We start from the raw sequence: 12701 nt of genomic DNA on the forward strand, positions 1-12701 counted from the left end.
GAGCTACACTGAATACTACGGCCAGCGCATGCGCACACATCACATGCGCACAAATTTCAAATCCATGAACGGACAAGATGTCTGTGTGCGCATGCGCTGGCCGTCAATTCAGTGTAGCTCTCCCAAGGTCCTCTCGACCGAGTCACATTCAGTCATCAATTCGAACAGAAAGGGACTATTGGCAGAACCAAACATTGCCCGAAGCCTGTTTTCAATACTTCAACTTAATTGGTAAGTCTTCAAATTGAAGAAATTTTTGGATTTTAAGTTGATATTTACCCGCGATACTGTCTGTCATGATCCTGAATGCTACAATGTGCAGCCCCATTGCGCTATGCGTATGGGGCTGCTAGTCGCAGTTAATTGCATGATTACTATCAAGACATGAGAGCACTTTGGGGTGAGTAAGTCTCACAGTGTTAGTTATATGAAAGGTACTTTAACCTGAAACACAAACTAAGACAAGGAAATTCAGGGAAACTTGTGAGGTACCAAAACTTTATATTATCTTTAACATGTGTCAGAAATCATTACAACTTCAAACAAGGTATGCTGCAATGTTATTTGCAGAAGACTCTCTCTATGCTTCACTTCTTTTAATGCATTTGCTTAACAACAAAAAAGTGAGTGCAAATATGGCTATGTAAAATTGCTGTAGTCAGGAAACAAGAATATCAACTCACTTGACAAGTCCTTCTTCAAGATACTCAAACTGCTTGATCACAAAGTTGAGGAATATCTGCATCGAGAACAACAACATGAAAAAGAAATTGAAGAGAAGGCACAGTTACAACTTACAGTGCAAGTACCAGATGTCGATATGTAGGTTTCACTTTGAATAATTCCAAAAATTCTAAAATTGAGACAAAGGTACAAATGACTTTAAATGATTAGCGATGCGATTTCCATGGCAGTCTGAACTCTATATTTGCCATCAAATCTACTTAAAAGCACAAAGCAAAACAAAATGAATAAAAAGGGCAATTGCAATTAACCCAGTAACACTGCCAACTGAGAATCCAAAATATCAAAGGACTAAAAAAAAAAATTCAAACTAAAAAACTATTGGACAATTTAAACTTTCTGGACATTTAGAACTGATTTCAACACATGTCTGAAATGCTGAATAAATAATAATGACAATAAATTAATAATGACGACAACAACAACAACAACAACAACAACAACAACAACAACAACAATAACTGTGTTACCGACGTAAACCATACCTGATCAGAGTCCAGGAGGCAGTAGTTGACCCGTAGCTGGACCAGCTGGGCTAGTAGGTGTAGCACCTGTTGCTGAAGGACCACACAGCTGCTGACGGTGTATTGCTTCAGGGCTCGGATCACCAGCGGCTCAAACAGCCGGATGTAGTTCTGCACTGCAGTCTGCCAAAGGAAGACAAGACACAGGAACAAACAGTGTGACTCAAAGGCATCTACACACCACAACAATTTCAGAATTTGGCTGAAGCCTACTCATTCTTTCACAAGAATGTACAAATTCAGTGTCAATACTTGAAGAGCAGATGCATTCACTTCAATGTAATGACTATGTCTCATCGGTATATTTTCTGTGAAGTATGTTGCCTTCATCTCTTAATATCAATTCATTAAAAGGAAAAAGAAAAACAAAGAGAGATTAAGGAGATTACAGGCACAATATTAGGGCCACTAAAGAAACATGTTTAAAGAATGTACACACATAATGCAAGGAAAACAGGAAATTAATTTCTATCAACAAATTATCAATCACGACATTCTTACACAGCTCACCTTGTCTTTGCTACTCTTTGATGACATGCTAGCCCTCCGATCGGCCCGAGTTCTGATCCATCCGAAGATCCTTAAAAGAGAGTTTTTTTTTTTTTTTCACACAGATCATCACAATATTGGCTAGATTCAAAAGCAACTACTTCCCAATATCAATATGATTAATCAATTCTCAGACACCCTTTAAAGGGAATGGCTAGTAACTGATCAGTGGGAATCAGAGGGAATGCTGGAGGATGATTGTTCCAGTCCTTGTGGGATTCATTTAAGAGTACATTATATATCTATTGTTGTATGAATATTATTTGCTTCAGAATGGTCTCATATTCAAGTAATGTGCAGTTTAATGTTTCCAGGTTAGCATGCCTGTACAGTGACAGGGCCATAAACTGCACATTACTTGAATATGAGACCATTCTGAAGCAAATAATTTTCACATTACAATAGATATATAATGCATTCTTAAATGAATCCCACAAGGATTGGAACAATCATCCCCCAGCATTCCCACTGATCAGTTACTAGCCATCCCCTTTAAGTTTATTACCATTTTCATGACTGCATGTCTCAGCTATCAAACTGATCCACAAGAGCACTAGAAGAGGAGTATCCCAATAAAGCGCCTCATGAGAAATGATTCCTTGATTTTACTTGCCTTTCTTGAATGGTACAGATCTTTGGAATATCATCAATACATTCCATAACATTCTTTCTTACATTAAATCCTTACTGACAAAACTTGCAAATACAGCTGACCCCATAAGTGGTAAAATAGCTCCTACTATTTTTAGCACTTCTATTGCTACTTCTGCTACTTACAATTATGAATATGATAATTATAAGTCCATCAATATTGCACTCACTCCCAGTAAGTGAGAATGTTCAAAGTTCTTCAAGGAAAAATGAAGGTTATTCATGCTATACAGGAATGGTAAAGATTATAGAAATATTGCATAATAATTATTCTGTATTCAAGTCTTTATCGATACATTCAGATGTCCATATTGAGTATTTACCCTGAGACTTCACTCTCTGTATCAGGCGTGGTGGTGAGCTTGGGCCCCATGGAGGCGAGACATTGGGTGTATTGGGTGTAGGGAGCGATGAAGCAGTCGTGGTAGAGGCCAGGCTTCATGTTGGAGGTGAGACGGGCCGCCTTGCCCGGCTTCCTGGACAGGTGTGGGGAGGAGAACTCTGGGAGGCTGGCCAGGTTGGTGAAGAACAGGGCCTTCAGCAGCTGTGGAGGCAACAACACATTGATCATTACTTTTCACTTTTCATTCATCACAACTTAAAACCCTTTGTATGCTTTGAGTGCTGATTGGCACAGACAAACCTATAGCATTGTACACTCAGTCCTAAGTCTCTAGCACAGAAAAGGTTACTTCTCATTTTAAAGGACAAGTTCACCTTCATTAACATAAGGATTGAGAGAATGTAGCAATATTAGTAGAACACATCATTGAAAGTTTGAGGAAAATTGGACAATCCGTTCAAAAGTTATGAATTTTTGAAGTTTTTGTGCAGTCACCGCTGGATGAGAAGACTACTGCAGTGTATGATGTCACATGCGTACAACAATATAAGGAAAATATAAAGAGAATTTCACAAAATTTCATCTTTTGAAAAAAGTACACATTCCTTTGACTCGTTACTGACATATGTTATGGGTAATATTATTTCCATTGCCTTTAGAAAGAGGCAAGTCAAGTGCTCTTTTATTATGCGAAAAAAGTGAAAATATGTTGAATTTTCTTTACATTTTCTTTTTACTGTTGTACTCATATGACATCACGAGCCTTAGTAGTCTCCTCATCCGGCGGTTCCAACACAAAAATTTTAAACATTCATAACTTTTGCATCGATTGTCCAATTTTCCTCAAACTTTCACTGATGTGTTCTACTAATATTGCTGCATTCTCTCAATCCTTATGTTAATGAAGGTGAACTTGTCCTTTAATGATGTTTCTTGGCTCAGATGCAGATTGACATGAATCTCTGTGTATGATATGAAGTGAAAAATTACAGATAACAAGCTTTTTTCTGGACAGCAAATAGAAAAAAAAAAACCACACAATTTCACATCATCAACAGTGAGCAATCAAAAAAAAAAAAAAAAGAAAAAAAAATACAATTATGATAGTACAGTCTCTATAAAGTTTAGGTAGGTACAAAACATTATAACAACTGAATACCAAGTTACAAGTAGAGGTGGAAGACCTGGTATGTTAACTTAGTATTGTAACTTCCAACAGGAATACATATTGCTCTCATAATTCTTTTCTCCTTACTTATTAAAGGGATCGTATAGTTCTGGTCGAGACCTAATTTCAGGTTTCTAACATTTTTTGGTGAGATAATGAGAAACCTCTTATGAAATATGAAAGAGCATGTAATTCTATGAGGAATTCAATATTTATTTGATGAAAATTGATTTTGAAATGGCTGAGATATCCAAAAAAGAGCAATTCTAAGAAAGTGTGGGACCCACACTTTATTACGATTGCTTTGTTTTACTTTGTTTTTGGATGTGTCAGTAATTCCAAACCCGATTTTCATCAAATAAACTTTGATTTCCTCATAAAATGGTATGTTCTGTACTACATCATAGGTGTTTTCTTGGTATCTTGCAAAAAGTTAAAAGCCCAATTCTTATCTTCACCAATACTGTACCATCCCTTTAAGTTGTGATGATGGTTTTGACATAGATATTTTTATTGCATTCAAACACTTTCAAACCCAGAGGCCCGAATTCACGAAGGTGGTACAATTGAAACCATGGTTTAAACCATGGACAAAAACCATGCAGCGCCAAGTGTCGCATGGAATATTTTGTTAAGAAATCAGTCATTTCGTCAATGAAATGATTATTTTGTAACGAAATGACAACATTTTGTTACTAAATGAACATTTCAGCCATGAAATGATAATTTCGTTAACGAAACGGTCATTTTGTCGACGAAATGACCAATTTCATAACGAAATTTTCCGTGCGACACTTGGCGCTTCATGGTTTTTGTCCATGGTTTAAACCATGGTTTCATTTGTACCACCTTCGTGAATTCGGGCCAGAAGTTCTATCATATGGTTGATCACTAATTGGTACTATAAGGGAGGAAGCAAATCATATGGCCAAATCTAAGCTTAATTCTGTCATATATTGATCATCTTCAGACTAAAAATGCACACGAAAAGTGAATTCATTCTAAATATGGTGTACATAGTGGGTAAAACTCAGTTCTTCGAGTGAATGAGTGTGTGTGCTGCTATACATCATTTACAGGGTTGGCTACTCACCTGTTCTACACACAAGATGGTCATCGTGGGTTCTATGGTCACACAAGACTTGAGATATCCAAGGATTTCCTCCACATACTGAAATAAGAGTTATGAAATCATATCAAGACATCCTAGTGCTGAAATAGGAGTCATAAAACAATTTGCATTGCTTCATTACATCACTAAAAATATGCATACCTCACACAATACTGTAAAATCAGAAACATTAGCGGCATGAAATTTTTGCACATCAAAACTGTCAGCCCTTTTTTGCAACATGAAACTTGCAAATTGCCACTGGCATTCAGGGCATTGTACAGACAAGAACTTTTGCGTGTATTTTACTTTTGCGAATTTTTGATCTTCACAAAAATTAGAAAGTTTTATGCCAACAAAAATTTCAGGTTTTATGGTAACAAACTTTACAGTAACTTAATATATAGAATATTCAGCAAAAATCTGATGTTGTTGACCATCCATCTTTGTTTCGTAGAGTTCAAGTAAAAATAACTGCTATCTTACACAAGCTGTAGTTACTGCAAGCTGAAACTGCAAGTCATAAACTTGTGCTTAAAAAGTAAAATAAGCCTTGTAGAAAGGGTCACTGCAGAGGTCATAACATCAACCTCTTCAATGATGAAACAAGCTTTGCAAATGAGAACTTACCTGCCCAACTTCATTGATGGATGCTAACTCCAGCACTTGCCCCAGACAAGAGAGAGCCATTTTCAGGAGTGAGCAGAATTTGTCTGGCCTGCTAAGCTCCAGTGTGACCTGTTTGTTGGTAAGACAGAAAAATAATTTAAAAGGTTAACAATGCAAAATTCCAACATACACAAGCTGCATTTGTTTGTTTATTTTTTAGCATGAGGCAAGATGTACGGCTGTGACCTGTTCATAAGAAATATAGAATAAAGACTAATAATGACAGATATCTGACATAAAAATTATATACACTACTTTTTTTTTGCTCTGAGAGAAAGCATAACATTTTATCATGAGAAATTTCTTTGTGCAAGCCCTCTATAAAAGATTCCCATACAGAGATATTTAGTTTAGTTAATTTCTTTCCAATATGCCATCCTGGGTTTCTAAGATTCCTAAATAGCTGGTAACACTGCCTTCCCAAAGAAAGAACTGTGTCTTGTTAAACCAGAGCAGGAAAGAGCATCAGTCAGTTCATTTCTACCCGTCATACCTTGTAGTTTTTGTAGGCTCCCCTCAAGACCTCGTAGATCCTCATGTAATGAGCCTGTTGGTAGAAGGAGGCAAAGCTTGACTTGGTGGATTTCTTCTCCTCAGCAGCCTCTGTTTTGTCTGGAGAATGATGCATAGAAAATAAAATCACCACTGAAGTCAGACACAGAGATCAATGGCAAAGCGTATGGAAGATTCTGCAGTACGGGCATACAATAGGAATGGCAGCTGCACAGTCATATATAAAACTGTATCATTTGACAGTCCTGTTTGACTTGACACATCAGAATAATGTATTCAGTATTGTACATGACACATATTCAGCGGGTCTAATTTTTCGCAAATTAAATTTTGTGAGCGATTACATTCAAAATTGTTCAAAAATACAACGCACAAATGAAGACAAAAATTGCTTACACGTCAAGAATTAAATAAAATACAGCAAACAATAATTCAAAACAAAACATTTGGGAATTTCCCTTCTACTATGTACCTTCTATCTGCAAGAAAAAAACACTTTCATTTCTTTTATTTGGGGGAGGGGGTTAATTCTTTCCTTAAACAAGGCATGGGACAGATTGATCACTGTGTGCTACTGGAAATGACTACTTCAGGATATCTTACCTGGAGTTGGTTTGCTGGGGTTCTGGGGCGTGGCCGGGGACTGGTCGGGCGCGTCCTTGTCCCTACCCAGCTTGCTCTTCCTCTTGATGGGGCTGAGGGAGGGGCCAGCCGGCAGGGAAGGCAGGGCGGTCTAAAATGAAAAGACACACAAAATAAACTCAATGCACTATGATTAAATGCCACAGGACAATTGCAGAAATTGGTAAGACAAATTCTTCCTCTTCTTACAGCACAATGTGCCTGGTCGATAACATCTGTTGACTATTGCTTGTCACCTGGTGTGAACCACAAGGAGTTCGCATCACTCACCCATTTTCTGGTGTGGGTAGATAGGTGGACCACTTCACAGGGTTAGCACCCTGCTCTTTGTGATGAATGAATGAATGAAGTGGGATCTTTTATGCGTGCGAGTCATGATTCCGTCACACACGGGACCTCCACTTAATAACCTATCTGAGGGACAGAGTGTCATTGCCTCATACTAGGGGGGACAGCATGATTACACGCAACATTGCTCTGTGAGACTCTCTGGGAATCTGACAGGAGCCATTAACTGCATGGCTGATGCGCTACTGACTGAACCAGATGATAAGACAAACTGAAATGATTGAAATGATAAGATACATAAATACATAATGCTGATATACCTCTTGCTTATTGAAGAATAGATAATGAATACAGTCTCAAACACAGACAAACAATTACACAAGGCAATATTCTACATTAATGACATCGTGTCTAGAAGCCTGTGTCTACAATAAGTTTAAAAAATCTTAAAATATTGACCACAATAAAAAAAAATGTCAACAGGATCAATCATCATTTTGAATCTAGAATGTAAAATAGACTAGAATACTAAATGACTACAGAATGATTCCCTCAATATCCTTGCTGTATTTCTAAATAATCAGTACGCAATAGATAATTCCTAATTCCTATTAGATAGATCAAAACATGCTTTGATTCCCTGATATACACGTAATGACACACAACACTAGAAACATTGGCCATAACTGAAACCTTAGACAAAACAGCAAAACACACTACCTGAGATTTGGGTGGACCTGGTTGGTTGCCTTCAATCACATGACTGAATATGCTAATGAGGCGCACAATGTGGAGGACCACCTGGTCCACGAGAGGGACCAGAAGGCGATTGCGGAGACACTGCCAGCTCTCCCCACCAGACTCCGCCTCCTGGGAAGAAGGCGCGGCACGCTTGATTCCAGAGTTGCTCTTGAGTGAGTTGGCAGCAGCACCTGTAAGGATGTAGATTAATAACAGAGCTCTGGTTCACTCTCAGCCATCACACTACCGTAAACATCACCTTTGTTCAAATCTACTATGTCAGAGAGTGACTTGAGGATCCTGAGGATTATAGAGACAGTCTATCCTGTAAATTTCTTTGTGTATTACAGTAGAAGCAGAAAAATAGTGGAGTACACTAGTGAAAGTATGAGTGAATTCTGATCATAAACTAAGAAAGTTATAATTTTTTGAATTGGAGATCAATCAAACACAAATTGGCAATTTCGTGATGTCTCACATGAGCTCTCTCACCCTATTTGTACTAGAAGATAAAAAATTTTAATTTTGTCATCAAGGAAATTTTCAATCGTACATGCAAACTTAATAATACAATCATTGTACATATTTTTCTTTAATACCTCTGCATTAAAAAAATATATATTTTGTCATCAATAACCTCCCCCCCCCCCAAAAAAAAAAGAGAAGAGATTTAGCAAATTTCATGCACAGAGCTAATGAAAGGTGAGTTCACATGCTACATCACAGAGTTGTCAAATTCCACACCTTTTAAAATGACTTTCTTTATTCTTATTCATATTGTTTTAGAAGAAAAATTCACCCTTAAAAATGTGGATAAATTGTGGTTAATAGAGGCTCACCTAGAAGCATGTTGGTTGCGAGTTGAAGCATGTCATGATGGACTGCCATGTCCAGCATGGTGACCGAAGAAGTCAGCAGCGAAGTGATGATTGGTAGACTACCGCAGCCCGTCCCTCCAGCCAGCTCCTCTGCACTGACCCCACTCCCCGTGCTCCCAATACTGCTTGACCGCATCAGCGTGCAAGGACAAATAAAGATAATCCACTATACTCCACTCCCATATCGGGTCACCAAAAATTTGTGAGTGTGTATAAGTGTGTATATTGTTACTGCTTCAAGATTGAGGCTACAGTCTTCAAGGCCAAATTCAGCCACACTATGAGTATTTTCATTATTTTACGACCAAATTTCACAGCCAAATTCTAACTATTCAATAATATAAGCAGGCATTCCCTTATACTAAGTATAATCATTTCATGAAAATGCAGAGTAGTTGAAATCATGTTTATGCCTCAATTTAGTATTGGCTTTGTTAGACTTAGTAAACTGTAATAGTGACAGTATGTAGCATTTGAAGCCCTGCATTACACCTGACAGTTTCCACATAATTATCAGGGTTTGCGATCATTTTCATGTCTTATTAAATTATTTCATTTTTGTCCCCGCCGAACGAGTTCGAGCAGGGGACTATGAAACGGGCTCCGTACGTGTGTGTGTCCGTGTGTCCGTCCGTCCGTGTGTCCGTCCGTGTGTCCGTCCGTGTGTCCGTGTGTGCGTCCGTGTGTGATCAAAATGTTCAAAATGCTACTCCTTCGCCATTTCTAACCCGATTTTGATTCTGTTTGCTTTATATGATAGCACTACATGGGAGCTTTGAAACTTCTATACAGAATTTCAGTTGTGACCTTTGACCTTGACCTTTGACCTATATTGTACATTTTGCTTCAAAATGCTACTCCTTCGCCATTTCTAACCCGATTTTGATTCCGTTTGCCTTATATGATGGCACTAGGTGAGGGCTTCAAAACTTCTACACAGAATTTTGACCTTTGACTTCTTTGACCTTTGACCTTGATTTTTGACCTATATTGTACATTGCCTACAAAATGCTACTCCTTCGCCATTTGTAACCCGATTTTGATTCCGTTTGCTTTATGTGATGGCACTAGGTGAGGGCTTCAAAACTTCTACACAGAATTTTGACCTTTGACTTCTTTGACCTTTGACCTTGATTTTTGACCTGTATTGTAAATTTTCCTACCAAATGCTACTCCCTCGCCATTTCTAACCCGATTTCGATTCCGTTTGCTTTATGTGATGGCACTAGGTGAGGGCTTCAAAACTTCTACACAGAATTTTGACCTTTGACTTCTTTGACCTTTGACCTTGATTTTTTTACCTATATTGTACATTGGCTACAAAATGCTACTCCTTCGCAATTTCTAACCCGATTTCGATTCCGTTTGCTTTATGTGATGGCACTAGGTGAGGGCTTCAAAACTTCTACATAGAATTTTGACCTTTGACCTCTTTGACCTTTGACCTTCATCTTTTTACCTATATTGTACATTTTGCTACTGAATGCTACTTCCGGCGGGGACATATATTACGCACCGCGTAATTTCTACTTTTCCTTGTTATGTCTTTTCTTTCTTACTTCTTAGTCTCAGTAATTTGTGGTATTTGAAGCACTTTATCATATCTGCCAAGTGTCACATAAATATAACTGTTTATTGTAGCATTTTTATGCTTTGTTTATTGATTTAATTTCTTATGTTTTTCTTGATTTTTACAGGCCACCAATTTCATCGTTAAGCCAACAAACAATGAACTTTCATGATTTTGGTAGCCCAAATGGGCCATCAGCAAAAAAGGTGTTTAGTTGAGCACTGCTACATCATTGTCTTGATATTCACACTGATGTTCGTCACACAGAACTTCAGTCGTTGATATTAATACATGAAAATTTGTTCTATATTTTGAAATTCAATGGCAAGGCTGTAACCCTAGCTGTCAAATGTCTGAGCAGCTTTTTCATTTGACTTCGTCTAAATGGGAAAGGTTGCCAGATAGGTATTTTGACTACTATTAGAAGAAGACAGCTTATTTTTACCTTGTCCCAGAGCCGCTCTTGTAATTGAGACTACTCTGCCGCTGCAGCTTGGGATGGGAGCCCTCTTGAGTTGAGAGGGTGGACAGGTTCTGTGAGCAGCCCCATGCGTTTGGATGACTTGTTATGGGGAACGCCACAGACAGGCATGCCAGAGCACGCACACAACCGTACTGGAGGGAGAAAATACAAGCAAATCAGAACAAATAAGTGGGGGGGGGGGGGGATAATCTTCACTGTATTGAGTGGCCCACATTTCTACAGCTTGTCTTTTAGGTGGGTCCCTCTTTTTCATTAACACAATCATTTTGAACAATTAGTTCTGTACTACATGTGTGTGTTTTTTTTTTGTAATTCATTGTACATTTTGTTTTTATTGAATTTGTACAATAACAAACATGTGTTATTGGAAATAACATTTCATTTGAACTGAAAAATTGAATTCAGAATAATGTGGGTATTAACTGTTTTTTTACCGCCAAAACTAGAAGAAAAATATAATATCTTTGCTCAGAGCTGTTTAAAAGGAATGGAAGGACCTTCAAAACTTTATTCATCTGCTTAACATGATTGAAAGAAATATCTTACTAGAAAGAAAAAAAAAATCAGCAAATAGGGTAAAGGTGAGAAAAAAAAATTGAGCAAATAGCAAACTGGAGAGAAACAATTTAGTTTAATCTTCATTCCATACACAGTATCATGTCATCACAAATCACATAAAGGAAAGATCTTTCTTCTCTCTGAGAAACTAAATAGTCTGTTTAATCCACTGAGGACAAATCCCGAGTATACTTGGGCAGGTGTCTATGGGAAATGCATGTTGTAGCAAAACCAGTCCGTCCTCGAGGGGTTAAGTGTTTGTTCGTTTGATAAATTAAAAGCAAAAGTTACCTGACATTTTGGCTTAAAATTCAGCTCATACACATTTTGACAGACTGTTGGCGAGCATCAATATCAAACTCTAATTAAATCAGATTAGCTGATTCCAACATCTACTCACCGTCTTGTGCCGTGAGTTTGAGTTGCTCATCGTGTCAAAGACGACCGCCACCATCCTGGACAGGGCCGACTCAGAGAAGGACCCCGCAGCGCCTTCCTGGAGCGGCCACTTCTGGAAGACGGTCAGTTCCTCCATGGTGGCCGTGATGGCCGGAGTGTACGGCTGTGGTTCCCTCATCACTGGCTCCAGGTAGCGGGCCACATGCTCCCTGGCCAGGGCTGAGATGGAGCCCTGGTGGGGGTGGTCCACTGGATAGAACAGCCTGGGGATCAGCCTACAGGGGAAAGTGGGGACAAAGAAGAAGTCACAACTGATTTTCCTACTCCACAATTTGTTATACCTCCATTAAATGCTTGTCTAAGAGCAGTCTACTAGTCAAAATCTAATGTACTTACAGATATTTGTCAGAAAACCAATAGAAGAGTGTTGTAGACAAGAAACTTCATTAACATGTACAAGGGATATAGTATATCCCATTGACCGGAAAAGCCTGGAAAGAATATTCAGTTTTTTGTGTGAATCTAACACTACAGTGGCGAAACAACAAATGCCATTCATACACTGTACACGCCATATATTTAGCGAGCGCAATTTTTGCAAATCAGGACTTCCAACAATTTTGTGAGTGGTTAAATTCGTTATTGTGGAGTACAGTATTAAATAGAAAAATGTATGTGTACATCTCACACACGTCAGGATCAGAGTTAACATTTTCACTTGTGTTTAAATTTGTGAATAGCACCCGACTCGCAAAATTTATGAAAATTAAAACCTTGCAAAATCTCTGGTGTATACAGTAGTTGATGTGTCATTATTTTGTTCTACATTGAAGTAAATGACAGTTTGAATTTGAGGGCTAACACCTATG

General features: G+C 38.2%; 1 protein-coding gene across 1 annotated transcript in view; it reads right to left on the minus strand.

Moving 5' to 3' along the window:
• Positions 1-12701, minus strand: part of LOC140241932 (huntingtin-like) — a 71259-nt gene that overhangs the window by 39318 nt on the left and 19240 nt on the right. Inside the window, exons 17-28 of the mRNA XM_072321678.1 lie at positions 11834-12107; positions 10837-11006; positions 8783-8943; positions 7923-8134; positions 6876-7005; positions 6253-6371; positions 5721-5828; positions 5073-5150; positions 2792-3012; positions 1779-1848; positions 1230-1391; positions 684-739 (exon numbers count right to left, since the gene is read on the minus strand). Coding sequence (XP_072177779.1) covers positions 684-739; positions 1230-1391; positions 1779-1848; positions 2792-3012; positions 5073-5150; positions 5721-5828; positions 6253-6371; positions 6876-7005; positions 7923-8134; positions 8783-8943; positions 10837-11006; positions 11834-12107 — 1761 coding nt within the window. The remainder of the gene's footprint in view (positions 1-683; positions 740-1229; positions 1392-1778; positions 1849-2791; positions 3013-5072; positions 5151-5720; positions 5829-6252; positions 6372-6875; positions 7006-7922; positions 8135-8782; positions 8944-10836; positions 11007-11833; positions 12108-12701) is intronic.

Source organism: Diadema setosum, chromosome 18 (assembly GCF_964275005.1).
Source record: "Diadema setosum chromosome 18, eeDiaSeto1, whole genome shotgun sequence".
In the NCBI taxonomy this organism is placed as follows: Eukaryota; Metazoa; Echinodermata; class Echinoidea; order Diadematoida; family Diadematidae; genus Diadema; species Diadema setosum.